This window comes from Corythoichthys intestinalis, chromosome 14 (genome assembly GCF_030265065.1).
Source record: "Corythoichthys intestinalis isolate RoL2023-P3 chromosome 14, ASM3026506v1, whole genome shotgun sequence".
In the NCBI taxonomy this organism is placed as follows: Eukaryota; Metazoa; Chordata; class Actinopteri; order Syngnathiformes; family Syngnathidae; genus Corythoichthys; species Corythoichthys intestinalis.
The window spans coordinates 20,549,058-20,565,093 of record NC_080408.1 but is presented as its reverse complement, the minus strand read 5'-3'; the positions used below and the strand labels follow the sequence as shown (position 1 = coordinate 20,565,093).

Sequence of the window (16,036 nt, the reverse complement as noted above, 5' to 3'; positions counted from 1 at the left end):
AAAAAAAAACACATTGAGCGCTACAAAGAAGACTGAAGTGCAAACTGTACAATACAAATGACAGTTCTGTTGCAGTGAGTAAGCATGTCTAACCTGCTTAATACTAACTGTAACTGTAAGGTGAAAACCTAGACGCAAACTCCACTAATAGCTAGATAATTGGGCTGTAGGGAAAGTGTATTTTTAGTGGTCTAGTGTGACAGATTTTGTAATTGTGACAATGTTTTAGCTACTTAGGCTGAGCCTAACCATTCAAAAATCCTAGATTGAAATTCAGGTACCGTGGTACCTCGACATACGATCACTTCGACACACGATCTTTTCGACATCTGACGTAAATTTTGACTCGCCATTTGTTTCTACATCAGACGACATGCTGGAAATACGACGATTTATGACAGCGTCGCAGTTTCTTTGACAGATTTTCCTGTGAGAGAAATCAACATGGGTTCCAAGAATGTTAATGCACGTGGTGAAAAAAGGGAAAAGGTGAGGCTTACCATTGAAATGAAGATGGAAATGATAGAAAAATCTGAGCGGTGTGTGCGCGTCCGAGAACTGGCTCGACAATACGGCCGTAGAATGTCTACAATCTCGGCGGTCCTCCTCCGACCTCCGTTCGCCAGTCTTTATAAGTTAAGGTGATGATTGTAAGATCGCCCAAAAAATGGGCAGCTTTGAAATTTAATGAAATTAAATTTGAAGTGGCGTTGTACAACAGAGTTGTCACGTGGTGGGTCATTTTCTATACAATGCACTGCAGGGAAAATAATCATGAAGGCTCATTGTGTATTTGGAGCCAACTTTTTTGGCCCAATATGGTTCTTTTAACATTTTGGGTTGCCGACACCTGTCATAGACAGTATAATAATAACAGTTCATATAGACAAAATTGTGCTGAGAAAAAAATATACCATTATTTTATTTTTTTTAAGTCACTAGTTAGGAAGTAGTTGCTCACAATGTTACTCGAGTATTCTTTTCAATGATTACTTTTTTACTTGTATTTGAGTTTGAATTTTTGGATAACTACTTTTACTTTTACTTGACTAATATTATTTAGTAGCAATGCTACTCTTATTTGAGTAAAATTTTTAGCTACTCTACCCACCTCTGCATACAGGAGGTATAGTTTGATATCCGATTTAGACAAAATGCTTCACCGTCTGAGCAGCTCCGATGGGTATTGACTGTTCGTGACGTTACTCTTCGGGCATGACGCCTTCGTTGCCACAGAAAATGTTAGATGGGTTAATAATGTGGCGCAGTCTGAACAGGCCCAGATCCGATTTGAACACTTGCTAAAATAGCGTGAACAGTCAAGCCTGAAAATTGAATTTCAGGAGGAATCCGATTGGAATCAGACATGCCTGCAGTCTGGACACAGCCTAAGTGATTGTGAGGTGAAATCCCATCATATGATGCGAAACCAAATAATAACATCTTAACAGAATAGTTTGTATGGCATTATGAATGGCACTGCATTCATTTACCAGGTCTGCTAATGATGACCCAGTCTAATTGTATTTCTGGTTTTACCAATGATTATCTAATGATTAGCCTATCTAATTTTACTTTTGTTTTACTTAATCCCTCTCTCTGTTCTTTTTTTTTTTTTTTTTTTTTTTTTTTAAACCTGTCCTGTTCAGCTGTTTGACACGGAGAATGGAAGTCTAAGTGCCCGGATGGTCTGAACAGTTTTAATGTTTCACATTGAGAGTCTGACATACTCCCATTTAGGCATGTGCCGGTTACCGGTTTCACGGTTTACCGTGGTGTGAAAAAGTCGCGGTTTAAAAACCACTAAAATTTTCCGTCAGACCGTAGTACGGTATTCGCTATTTTTCTTGTGTCAAAAATGCAGCCAGAAGCGGCTTGGCGCAGCAGCGCTCACCCCCTCCCGTTTGTTGCTGTGTGTGAAAGTGACGCTATCGGCTAGACAGCCAGCTAACCCAAAACTCCAAACATAAGTCGTACTGTTCTCCAATTTATTGAGCTCTCAAATCGTGGTAAGTGTAATATACAAAGTGAATACATTTAAAATGTTGTACAATTAGATTTTTCCATGTGAGTAGCTTCAACAGATTAGCACCATGGAAAAAGTTCGCCAAAAACAAAACACACATTTTCCTTTCAAATTCAACATACAAACTAACTAAAAGCTTACAAAGATGAATGTTAGCCTAGGCTTAGCTGGGAGAGCAACTTCGTTGAGTGTTACAGTCGCAGAGTGAGAAAACAAGCTTGATTCGCTTCAATGAAGGGGAAAAAGTGATAGCATCAAAGATCGCTAATTGGGAAATATGATCTTGCCCTAAGCACAAATCCACTTTCGCTGGATCAAGTTGAGGTCTCACTCCCAATGTTTTTTTTTTTTTTTTTTTTTTTTTTCTTTTTTAGATGAAACCTTTCCACAACAATATTGTCATTTTAACTAACCTATACATTTTTAACTAACTTATGATTTCTTTATGTTCTTTTTAACACAAAGGTATGACATCATGTAGACTAGAGTTGACACAGTGGCTGAAAATGGCGAAACTTCACTGAAGCTTTTCCACCCTCAAAAAAAAAAGTCATGCAGCATAAATTTAAAAAACATTTATTCAGAAGTGTTTTTACTTTTTTATAGAAATTATTTTGTTCTTGCTCTAATCTTGAGCAACTTGAGCTGTGGCTGTGAGTATCGTCTATAACAGGGGTGGGCAAACTATTCCACAAAGGGCCGCAGTGGGTGCGGGTTTTTGTTGCAACCCATTAAGAGGACACCTTATCACCAATCTGCTGTTTTACAAGTGCACTCAGTCGATTGCAGTCAGGTGCTTCTCGTTTCTGCTGAAACCACATTGGTTAAACTATCTGTGCTGGGTCAGTTGGAACAAAGACCAGGACCCACTGCGGCCCTCGAGGACCGGTTTGCCCACCCCTGGTCTATAAGTTATATTTATTTTAATTTTATTTAAAATATTTTTTTTATTGATAATTTATTTATTTTAACAATACATTCATGTTCCAATTTGCAACTATGGTCTGAAAAAAAAAATCCTGTTCAATGGAAAAAAGTTTTTTTTTTTTAACCCATACATCTCAAAATTTTTTGGAGCTATAATTGCAATACCGTGAAACCGCGGTATTTTTGCTTACGGTTATCGTACCGTCAAAATCTCATACCGGCACATGCCTACTCCCATTGTGATCATTCAGCATACCTCGTTTATTGTGACAAAGCAGCAAACATGAAGGGATTATGGGGTAACAGAAGAAAAGAAACACAAACTACAACAAGAAATACATTGAACGTCTACACTAACTACTAATATGTTGGTGCTATCGTCAGCTAGATGTACTTCCGGTTGACACCATGTGGGGGGCCTGTTGACCAGGGAAAGAGGGGGATGGGCGTGGGGGAGTCTATAAGTGATTGAAAGGGGTAGAGTGTACACAAATCAGCTCTGTGATCTAGAACCCAGTAATCGTGTGAATCCCTTGTGAGTGTAAGCCCTTTGGCGACCGACCCTACGCCACCCCATCGCCAATCCCGGCACTGGGACCCCCTCTCTCTCTGTTCTTTGTATTTGCTATTAGTCTGGATGTCGTGTGACACAATGCTGCCTCTCACATGTCAGTCTTGGTACTATGACAGACATCTGGTTCAGAGGGAGGAGGCTAGCGATTGTTGCGGAGTTGTGGTTATGGTTGCGGTGTGTGGTGTTTGTCATCCGGAGAGCGCCACATTTTAAAAGCAGTATAGCAGACAGCATGTTTTTTTCCTTATCATGTGCGGGCTCCTTCAAAAATTTAATAAACATGATTGCTTGATATTTTTTTGGTTGTTGTTGAAAATACAAACTGACTCCGATTTGGTCCAGTGATACTAATAGCCTTTTTCGCCTTTTTCCTTAACTTGAAAACCCAAATGTATTATCTCTTTTAGCATTCACCCACTGGTCACCATAAGGAAAGTAAAAATCATTACGCTGTCTTTCTGCCTAATTGAAGAGCACTAAATAATGTTACCCGGAGGCTTTTAAGCAGATGAGCTGTCATTGATTTTGGTTTGTAGCAACAATTCTCCTGCGTTCTCGTTGACCCTAATGTCTCCTCCCCAGCATTGACTTTAATAGCCCACTTGAGATCCTTGCCCCCATTTCCAACTGCACATGCATTCACCTCTATGAGGTAGTGGAATGTTGTACATTTTACTGTCAGCACTTGCAGCAACTCCCTCCTTGACTGCGTTTGGTTTCTCTTTTTAGACTCGGTGTTGCGCAGCATTTAACCCCTTTAAAAAAGGATCAGTCAGTCCTAAGAGTCCCCATAAGAGTCAAATTGTGTGCTCTCAAGTGAGCAGGTGTCAGCTGGTTTATGGAAGTCACCCGCCACAGCTCCACCACCCCTGCTGTCATGTGTTTTCTTAGCCTAACAAGTGTGTCTGTGTTTTTTTTCCCCTCTGTGTTCCCCACAGGTAGACAAGGTGTGTGGCCTGACGACCAGGGCGCCTACCGGTATGCAGCCTACCGGACCTGAGGTCACAACCCCCAGCGGGACCTCACCAACTCAGCTTCCTTCTGCTGCCCCATTCAAACCTCTGCCAGAGCAATGGCTTGGGCGCGTCGCCCATTTGAGGAAGTAAGCCAAAGTAATTTCTGAAAGAGAATTTTAAAATTTGTTGAATAGTGAAGTATAACTGATTTTTTTGTTTGTTTGTTTGTACACACGTAATAATAACTATACAGTTTGTTCGGAAAATTCAAACACAGTTCATACTGTGATTGTTAATTTCCAAGTTCTAATTTTAAATTTTTTAAATCATATTGAAGCCAAAACTGCAACTAACCCAGTCCATTGTCGATTTTTTCCGTACAATTCAGATACAGACTTATGAGGTCGCAGCGATACCAAACTTAATATAAATATTATTAATTTAAAGAGACTATACAGAGTTCGACACTTTTTTACTTGCGACTAAGGTAACTGCAGCTCATGCATGGTGCGCATGCTTGAACGAGCACGATAATAGAGCAACAAGCTCATCAAATTGGCACCAGAAATGTAAAAACAGTTAGTAGCAAGTCTTAAAGGGACCCTCGGACTTAAAGGCTTATAGGCTCTAATAAGCCACAATTGTTCTCTTTTACTACAATATTTTATTAGAAAAACATAAAATATTGCCATTGATTTTGAAACCTATAATATTTAGTACATATTTTGACCTACGGAGGGCGCCATGTTTTATGCGCGCAATGGAATCCCGGGGTGATGACTTGGTTTGTCACTGTCACAAGACTAACACTACCGGGTTACTCAATTCCTTTTACGCGGTGAGACGTCCAACATATGCGCGGCTCTATTTGTGTTTTTATTTATTCTTTTATTACCTCTAAATGCCTCAAAATACTTTTTTGCATAAGTTTCCCTCTCATATTTTTTTTTTTTTTTTGTGGTAGCTTTAATGCAAATTGTTGCTCTATTGACCACATTAGTCACGTAGCATATTTAAACCACCCTTATTTGATATTACTACGTTTAAAGCAGTAATGTGAAGTAATTTCATAACATGCCAAATAGGGTCACAATTAAAGTAATTAAACATTGTCCAAGAAATAAAGCATGAAAAAATAATTTATATGTTGTATATTTGACAAAATAATCGCTTTTCCAAAGTTCGAGCCTGAAAGGGGACAAACCCGGAAGTGATACGTCACACCGGAAACAGCGATGGCAGCTCCATACATACGGCCGCCATACAAAGCCCTTCAAACAATGATTCAAACAACGATATAAGCGATAGATCGAGCGCAAGGGAGAAGATTTAAGTTTTTGAAGAGTTGGAGGAAGAAGAGGAGGTTGGAATTTTATGTTGTACCTAACATGTATTAGCCAGACGCTAATCAGGATGCAATGAGCTTTTTGAGCTTATGAGCTTTTTGTTTACAAATGTATCGGACACACGACGTGCTGACAACTTTGTTTCTTTATTAATACATGGAGCTAAAAGTACAACACGGCTCGGGGCTCTCGGGAGGAAGGGGCGTCTAATGGCGTGAGGGAATGTAGGTTTTTCACACAAGCGAACAGATTACAAAGCACCACTTCAGTGTTGTCCCGAGACTACATTTCCCATGATTCACTGCGTGACCTGCGCGCTCGCTGATTCGCTGCCAGACATTAAAAGCAACTTGTCACCTGTCAGCGGCTCTTGTACGTAAAACACAAACTAGAAGGCTATCAAGAGATCACCGTGAAAGAAACACCGAACCGTACAAATGCAATGCAATGCTTGAAGCATGAAGGTGGAAATACATAATACAAATACAAATAAATGTGCACAAACTCACCGTCGGTGTGTGTCTCTTACGGCAACGTGACCGTGAATTACCGCGACGCCGACCCGCTTATGTGCACATCCACACCACTTTCCCGATTGACAGTGGATTAACCCTTTCGGACAAGATCGTAGATGACCGCACAATTTAAACACGCTTAACCTAGCGAACGCAACAACAACTATGATCGGGGAATGCCACGAGTTAACTTTCGGCTAACGTCGCTAGCTCATACTGTTCATTCCACAAGAGTTGGCAGCTCTGCCTTCACAAAGTCATCAGTCATCTATCAAAAAAATCACATTTACTTTTTGGCAAATCCTTGATCATAAGCAGACCGGTTAAGGAAGCAGGCATCTTCGAAGTGTTTGCAGCAGAGAACACTACTGGATGATGGCGTGAAATTCATTCGCTTCGTGCGAACGAAAGATGTCCATTTACGTGCCCTGCTATCCTTTGGCCACTCATACAACTTTTCGTTTGAGTGAGAACAAAACATCGCTACACACCGCCGTGGCATCTTACCGAGAAGCAATGCAACAAACAATACTGTTCTATGGCGGACTTCCCTCGCACTTCCCGGTGTGACGTAATTTCCGAAGATTGCCGAAGAAAAGCATTTTCGTTGTCAAGGGCGTTGCTATGGGTTAAACAAAGAATCTGGAAGGGTTGCGTTAAAAACAACAACGAAAATATGCTTATAACTGTTTAGCCATTGATATTATTCAAAAACATGGTTGGCCAACCTTACTTCACATTACTGCTTTAAGTATTTTCTCATCTTTAGTACAGTGCTAGCTAAAAGTATTTTCACCCCTGCAATTCCTTCAGATAATGCGCAATTTCTCCCAGAAAATGATTGCAAGTACAAATGCTTTGGTAGTAATATCTTCATTTATTTTGCTTGCGATGAAAAAAACACAAAAGAGAATGAAAAAAAAATTAAATCATTATCATTTTATACAAAACTCCAAAAATAGGCCGACAAAAGTATTGGCACCTTTTGAAAAATCGTGTGATGCTTCTCTAATTTGTGTAAATAGCAGCACCTGTTAATTACCTGTGGCACATAACAGGTGGTGGCAATAACTAAATCACACTTGCAGCCAGTTAAAAAGGATTAAAGTTGACTCAACCTCAGTCCTGTATCCTTGTGTGTCTCATATCGAGCACAAAGAAAAGCAAAAAGACCAAAGAACTGTCTGAGGACTTGAGAAGCAAAATTGTGAGGAAGCATGGGCAATCACAAGGCTACAAGTCCATTTCCAAAGACCTGAATGTTCCTGTGTCTGCCGTGCGCAGTATCATTAATAAGTGTAAAGCCCATGGCACTGTGGCTAACCTCCCTAGATGTAGACGGAAAAGAAAAATTGACGAGAGTTTTGACGAAAGATTGTGCGGATGGTGGATAAAGAACCTCTACTAACATCCAAACAAGTTCAAGCTGTCCTGCAGTCCGAGGGTACAACAGCCTCAACCCGTACTATCCGTCGGCGTCTGAATGAAAAGGGAATCTATGGTAGGATACCCAGCAAGACCCCACCTCTGACCCAAAGACATAGAAAAGCCAGGCTGGAGTGTGCCAAAACTTACCTGAGAAAGTCAAAAACGTTTTGGAAGAATGTTCTCTGGTCAGATGAGACAAAAGCAGAGGTTTTGGGGAAAAGGCATCAACATAGAGTTTACAGGGGGAAAAAACGAGGCCTTCAGAGAAAAAAACACGGTCCCCACAGTCAAACGTGGCGGAGGTTCCCTGATGTTTTGGGGTTGCTTTGGTGCCTCTGGCACTGGACTGCTTGACTGTGTGCATGGCATGATGAAGTTTGAAGGCTACCAATAAATTTTGCAGCATAATGTAGGACCCAGTGTGAGAAAGGTGGGTCTCCCTCAGAGGTCATGGGTCTTCCAGCAAGACAATGGCCCAAAACACACTTTAAAAGCACTAGAAAATTGTTTGAGAGAAAGCACGGGAGACTTCTAAAGTGGCCGGCAATGAGTCCAGACCTGAATCCCGTAGAAAACCTGTGGAGAGATCTGAAAATGGCAGTTTGGAGAAGACACACTTCAAATCTAAGAGACCTGGAGTAGTCGGCCAAAGAAGAATGGTCTAAAATTCCAGCAGAACATTGTAAAAATCTCATCTCATTGATGGATACCGGAAGCAGGTGTTCACAGTTATTTTGTCTAAAGGTTGTGCTACCAAGTATTAGGCTGAGGGTGCCAATACTTTTGTCCGGCCCATGTTGGTAGTTTTGTGTAAAATGATAATGATTTATTGTAGGGCTGTCAAACGATAAAAAATTTTAATCGAGTTAATTACAGCTTAAAAATTAATTAATCGTAATTAATCGCAATTAATCGCAATTCAAACCACCTATAAAATATGCCATATTTTTCTGTAAATTATACAGTATATATATTCTGTAAAATAAATTGTTGGAATGGAAAGATAAGACACAAGATGGATATATACATTCAACATACGGTACATAAGGACTGTAGTGGGCATTTTACTCTACTGTCATTTAAATCTGTCTATGCTGTCCTCACTCAGATGCGTCTACTTTTTCCAAAGCTAGACAGCTAGTGAACGACGCCTTAATAATCAGACTTCTTCCTTTTTCATCTGATTTATTAATAAAATGGCCTCAAACCATTGTCCTCTTTAGACCGTCGTAAAACTACAACAAAAAGTACACAAGCATTGCATTAGCAACAACGTTAGCTTAGCACGCTATACAGGTTCACTAAACATAGACAAAAAGCGTCTCATACAAAAAATATAACATTACTAACATAATATGTACATTCTTTACAACAACCATACTTAGGGACAAATCTTGTCCAAGGATCATATAAGCACATTACAACGTAGGTTCAGCCCGAGACGTCGTGCAGCCATATTGAACTGGCAAGAAAACAATAAACCATGTCGCAAAGCGACCACAAGAGTTCGCTGTTAGACAGCACAAAAAGCCTTGCTGTAAAACTTACCAAAAGGCAGAATACTGTCTGAGCGGGACATGCGCGTGAATTGTGTCAAATATTTTAATGTGATTAATTTGAAAAATTAATTACCGCCCGTTAACGCGATAATTTTGACAGCCATAATTTATTTACTTTGTTCATTCTCTTTTGTGTTTTTTCATTGCAAGCAAAACAAAAAAAATATTGCTAACAAAGCATTTGTAATTGCAGTCATTTTCTGGGAGCATTATCTGACAGAATTGCAGGGGTGCTAATACCTTTGGCCAGCACTGTATGTTCTGTCTGTATGCATCTAAACAAAACAAGCTGAAAGCGCACGGTAGTACTTCGGGCGTCAATCTCGCCTCTTGTAGTCTTTTGGCCGGTGTAGCACATTTTGGCAAAACACCGGTTTTGTCATACTCTCGTTTCCCCTCAACCCGTCTTTCCTGTTCATTTTGCTTTGGCTGCTCATTTTGTAAAATATATCGACAGTGCTGTCACGCTTATTAATGTTCCTCTCGGGTTCAAATTGAAAGGGTTGAACAGATGACATGTTTATGCCGCTAGAGTCATACTCTTGAAGCCCGGCAGCGTAACTATGTGACGTCACCGCCCTGCGACATCAACAACAATGGCGACCTACTAGTTAAACTAATATTACAAATTGTATAAAAACGAAAACATCAAGAGGGGTTTCAATATCAAATTATTTTATCTCATAATAACATTTATCTTTTAAGAACTACAAGCCTTTGTATCCGTGGATCCCTTTAAGTGGATTTGAAATTTGTTTTTGCCAAGTGGAGGCTCAGTGAAACAGCGCTGCTGCCGTGGGGACGTGCAGGGGTGCGTGTTCACCCGGAGTGTTCAACCCGAACACTTTCTACTGAAGGACTTTTCTCAGTTAAAATGTCAGGGCTCTGTGTACTTATCAGGGCATTTGTGGAGCACGCATGGAATAGAAAAGTATATTAAATCAACTCCTGTATAGTCCCTTAATAAAAAATGTAAGCCTAGGTCTTATGCATGCATCACAAAAAAATGTCGTCTCATCTTACATTATTTTTTCCCGTTTAAATTTGAAGCATTGTTTGTCTTTGCTGAAATCTCACACACAATTTATAAACCCCAGACACAAATGTTTAGACCACACAGCCATCTTTTTTTTTTCCTCTAACTACATCATACTGGTGCATGCCTTCCACCTGGCATTTTCGGTAGCCCTCCCATGGCCGCAGCAGCTGGCACTGCCGTTTCAGGCAATGGACAGCGTAGGTAAGCTTAATCATCACAGACCAACTATTTCCTGTTTACCCAGACAGCCATACCACCGAATCTTAACACAAGCTGGCCTCAAATGAAATAGTCCAACACACACATTTGCGGCATTGCCTGTCTGACCTCATCCCAAACCATGAATCACTGCTCCGATGCCAACCGAGCTGACGGGTCTAGCCTGGCAATGCCACCGTCATTCATGGCAACATGATCCAGAATTCCCGGAGCTTGCCAGCCCTGACCAAAGCACGTGTGGGAGTTGACCACTTCACAGATATTTTACTGCGTTGCTGAAAAAGAAAGTAGAAAAACATTTATGTTTCATTTCAGCGGAAAGAAATTTGGATTCAGAAACCACGTTTAACAGTGCAGATTTTTTACTAACCTAAATCATACATTACAACTCAGAATCTGTGATCATATTGTAGTTAGACGAGATTGTTGATGTCATTGTGTTTCTGCATGCGCATGTGTGTTTTTTCCTTCTTACCATATGGTCATGACGTGCTATTGTTTCTGTTTTCTGTCTCTCACCAAACCTTTTACTTCCCCTGCATCCTACTTGCTTGCATCAATTTCAACCGGACTGCAACTCCCATCATTCCCAGCTCGCCCCCACTGAAACCCTCCAAGAATAATAAACATAGTCTGAGATCACTCTCTAGGTAAGCATGCATCCTGGTAATTGTCCTTCAGCCATCTTTTTTTTTTTTTTTTTTTTTGGTGTTGACATTTGCAGAGTGGTTATTTTAAGGTTGTCAAAATCTTTGCTGAAGTTTTTTTATTTTTTTATTCTGTAAATGAAAAATAAAGTATTATTGCCATCTAAAATGTGGAGTTCTTATCACCTTAGCCCTAATGGTATTTGTTGTGCCTCCATCTAGGCAAAGCAAGGCAAGGCAAATTTATTTATATAGCACAATTCAACACTAGGCAATTCAAAGTGCTTTACATCACATGAAGATCATAAAAATCACATTTAAATCAACACAACGTAAAAACCAAGACAAAAGATCGCATTTAATCACAGAATTTAAAAAAATAAAACAAAAATAAAACAAAAATAAAAATAAAACAAAAACTACTACTACTAATAATAATTGAAATCAGCAATGGAGATAAGCACAAGAGGAATAGAAAGCAGGTAGATTGAAATATATAGACAGTTATGGATATGCAGTGCTAAACAAAAGCGTTTTTAGCCCTGATTTAAAAGAGCTAACAGTTTGAGCATACTTCAGACGTTCGGGTAACTTGTTCCAGAGGTGAGGAGCATAATAACTAAATGCCGCCTCACCCTGCTTGGTTCTTGTTCTTGGAACATGCAGAAGACCGGTTATCTATGATAATTCCTTGTAAAGGGCTTTGGAAATTTGGTGCGCTGCTTAGGTTGTTGTTAACCCATAAGCGGATTTTAAGGGGGGGGCAGGCCCCTCCTGGTGGCCGAAAACTGTCATTGCATGAAATTGGCTTTCCTATATATATATATAAAAGTTGCAAAGCAATAAAACTGCAACAATAATGAATGAAATGAACAAAAAATATATTTTTATAACGGGTCAAAAAAAAAATTTCGAACAGGTCATGTGACTAGCACCTTAGACGGTCATTTGCTTTGCATTTAAACTCCCCCACCCCAAAAAAAAAAAAAAAAAATTAGGAGAGGGCAATTATATTTTTCATATGTGTTTTTTTTCTTTAATTGAATTTTTTATTTTTATTTTATTTATTTATTTATTTATTTATTTATTTGGGGGGGGGGGGGGGGGATTTTAATGATTTAGACACAAATGTCCTACCCAGAATATGGCCCAAACACAAAAAAAGATTGCTTCAATCAAAGAAAACTTTTTCAACGAAAAATTAAGTGTTCAAATGCAAATTTGTCAATCTCAAATATTTTTTGCATTCAGAAATGTTGTCTATGATTGAAATTTTTCTTTTTTTTTTGATTGTAGTGATTTTTCTTTTTGAAAATATTTTTTTTGAAGCAACTTATTTTTTGATTGAATAATAAAGACAAAAATGTCCTTGTCAAAATGTGGCCCAAACACATATCAACATTATTTCAATCAAAAATAAATAAATAATTTTTTTTTTTTTTTTAATGGCTTTCAATTTCACAGCTTTTGAGTTTCAAATTTAACACATCTTTTTGATTGAAGCGACTTTTTTTTTTTATTGAAAATATATATTTTGATTGAAGCAACTGTTTTTTTATTGAAGCTACTTTTTTTTTTAATTGAATAATACAGACACAAATCTACCTCCATATGGCTCCGCCCAGGGGATACAATTTTTGACTGGGGTAACTACATTGGCACAACACCGGCGGGCGTACCATATTCACTGGATGACGATGCAGCCTGATTTAGAATTCCCCTCATGAATGATGGGAAACAAAAAAACGGTCATTGTCAACTTATTATTATAAGTATTCTTGTAAGTTAATTTTATTGCTGACAATACGTTTCGGGGTCATCAACATGTTGTGCCCCCCCGCCTCAAAAGTCAAACTCCGCCTATGAGTTAACCTACACACATACAGTACTTAAATAATCTGTAAAAATTATCTTTAAATACAAAATAAATGTTTGAAAATATTCGGTTAATATGTGTGATCACCATTTTTTTGTAGTCAATAATTGTTTTCCTGTTTTTCATAATTTAAATTTTACGGATTTTTGGACAACTTTGCTCAGTGGAGAACTTCAGCAACGTGGAGGAGGACATGAGCACTTTTGTCCACATCAGTTGATATGAGACGCAGTGCTTACACTCACAAATTGCAGAGTCTGCTTGCAGGGCTGCTTCATAGCGCCTCGTTCTCATCCACAAGTGCGCTAAGTCAGAAAAAGAAAAGCGGATTAGTGAGGACTAAAGATTTTTTTTGTTTTTTAATTAAAGCAACACTTGGTAGCTTTTCAGTTTTGGTCGATTTTAGCGAAGCCGGTGGACAAAAGCGGTAGTGTTTTGCCTTAAGGAACACTGCGTTTCCCATGAGCACCAGCGCTGCGTTTCCCAAATTCCCATGAGGACCAGCGCGCACCCGCACAGTGTCGTAAAATCATCAATCAATCAAAAATATCCTGGTCTCCAGCAGATTGATTAACCCTTTAACACCTAAGCTTATTCTGGCCGAATTTGCATGCCTTTGATGATGTTGCCTTTATATTTTAAAGAAAAAAATGTTCACATTGGCCAGGTTGGGTCCCTTTTGTCAGGCCATCATAACCTTCATGTCCAAACTTGTTTTCTTCACTGACAAATTATAATCAACATTGTGGCCCCAAAAAGACATAAACCTTCCAAAATCTTTTTTCAAAATTTGTAATGTTGATGTCCCATTGACAACCAAACATGCTCCACCAACAGTTTTGAAGCTTGATAATATTTATTCAACTAGTTAGGATAAACATTCAACAGAAAAAATAAGACTGAATAGTTTTATGTTTGACAATTCAACACAAACAGCAGGTATGGTCATAGGCGTTTTTGGGCTTTACACATGCTATGGTAAAAACCTATGAGGTTTATCCGAGGCGCGATTATTGCTAGTTGAAACAGGTTATGTACAGTGCAAAATAGTGAAAAAAAACATAAATACATATATGTCATGTAACACAAAAAGGGTTTGGAAGATATCTCTTTCTGAGGTTAGGTATTGTACCCATATCAAAAGTATATACCGTATTGGCCTGAATATAAGACGATGTCTTTTGCATTGAAATAAGACTGACAAATAGGGGGTGGTCTTATATTCGCGGTCTAGACATCATACCCATTCACGATGCCAGATGGCGTCAGATATCATTGAAGCGATGTTCTGTCATGACAGATCTCAGCTACTCTCCCCATTCACGACGCTAGAGGGCGCCAGATATCATTGAAGCGATGTTCTGTCATGACAGATCTCAGCTACTCTGAAGTTTAACCAGTTGCATTATTTTATAGCGATATTTTTCATTTTTCAGATTTGTTTCAAGACTACAGTTACAGTTTGACTTCACTTTGATGGTTAATGCAGTTATTGCAATTTTGTTGTTTTATCACAATAGATTGGTTTATTTACATTTCAAAAACCAGAAGCCATTCATATATGAATGTGATTGCACTTTAGTTTACATATTTAAATGTTCAGATATTAAGATTTGAATGAGGGAAAATAACATGCTTTTTCTCTCAAATATATTGTTATAATCATTTGTTTCGGATGTACTGTAATTATTTTCGGTATAAAAATCTATTTGGTGTTCAAAAAGTCTTTTTTTCAAACTTGAGTCTTGAAAAAGAGAGGGTCGTCTTATAATCAGGGCAGTCTTATATTCAGGCCAATACGGTACATGCAATCAAGCTTCTTGAACACACACATCAATATACAAATTCCAAAGATTGATAGTGAAGGAAAAAAATCTCCATTTTTAATTGGTCGATGGACTTCAAATAAAAACTGGCGTGGACCTCAACTTTTGCACATTCAAATGAGACCACCCAGCGGCACGTGGGTGACGTAATTACAGTGTGACGAGGCTTCAAAGATGATATGCGTAAACGTGTCGCCGCCTACAAGTTCGGTTTTAAAGGGTTATCATTGATGGGGGGGGGGGGGGGGGCGTCACGCCAGCGAATGAAAGCCGGGTCAATGTTTATTCTGTATATCCTGGTAGCGTTCGAGTCGACTTCCATCTTTATAACGAATGGGGAAAGGGGGAAGTAACGTATGCCGTAAAGCAGTCAGCACATTTGTAGTTTTTTTGTGTGGCAGGGTTCCTGCACCCACCTCAAAGTTAATTAGTGCCGTTTTTTTCAATAGTGAGTAATCTAATTAATTAATTTTCTCATCTTGGCAATGCCGTTACCATTGCTGAGGATGTAAAGGCTTGCGTTACTATGTGTTACTGCGTTGGTTGAATGTTGGTTGATGAGAGAGAGAAGCGGGAGTGGGGAGGAGGGAAGGGTGTTGTGACGCCGTTGCAAACGTGATGCTAAGTGGCTCCAATAATACCTGGCTGTAGCCGATAGCCTACAAACTACGCCTACATGATGCTACGGTAGATATCACATGTATAGTATAAAGAACTATATGCAAAATGACAGACACAGTGGCATGGTGAATTGAATTGAAATCTATAGAGACCTAGATGCGAAATGATAGATTCACCGGCATTAGTAAACAGCCGCCATCTTAAAGCAGTAGACTCCTCAGGAAGGCTCTGTTGTAGAGAACCTTTCTTGCGAACCTAAGTAACTTTTTTTCTAAAATACTCCTAAATCGGCAAAATCTTGACTTAAATCTATCTTTAAATGATGAAACATTTTTAAAACGTTCACATGTTGAAAGTAGACAATAAGGAACTAATGTAATAACAGGAGCAATTTTAACAACTTTAACGGTTGAGTCACAACATTAAATGACTTCTAAACATAGCAAAGGTTACTATGGTTTTGTTTTTTGTTTTTTT

At 39.0% G+C, this 16,036-nt stretch overlaps 1 protein-coding gene across 7 annotated transcripts in view; it reads left to right on the top strand.

Annotated features, from left to right (window-relative positions):
* Nucleotides 1–16,036, top strand: part of LOC130929777 (glypican-5-like) — a 203,930-nt gene that overhangs the window by 142,858 nt on the left and 45,036 nt on the right. For 6 of the 7 annotated variants that reach the window (XM_057857272.1, XM_057857274.1, XM_057857276.1 and 3 more), the window contains 2 exons: nt 4,466–4,629; nt 11,183–11,239. In XM_057857272.1, the coding sequence (XP_057713255.1) occupies nt 4,466–4,629; nt 11,183–11,239 (221 nt within the window). The remainder of the gene's footprint in view (nt 1–4,465; nt 4,630–11,182; nt 11,240–16,036) is intronic. The other variant, XM_057857277.1, reaches the window with a different exon arrangement.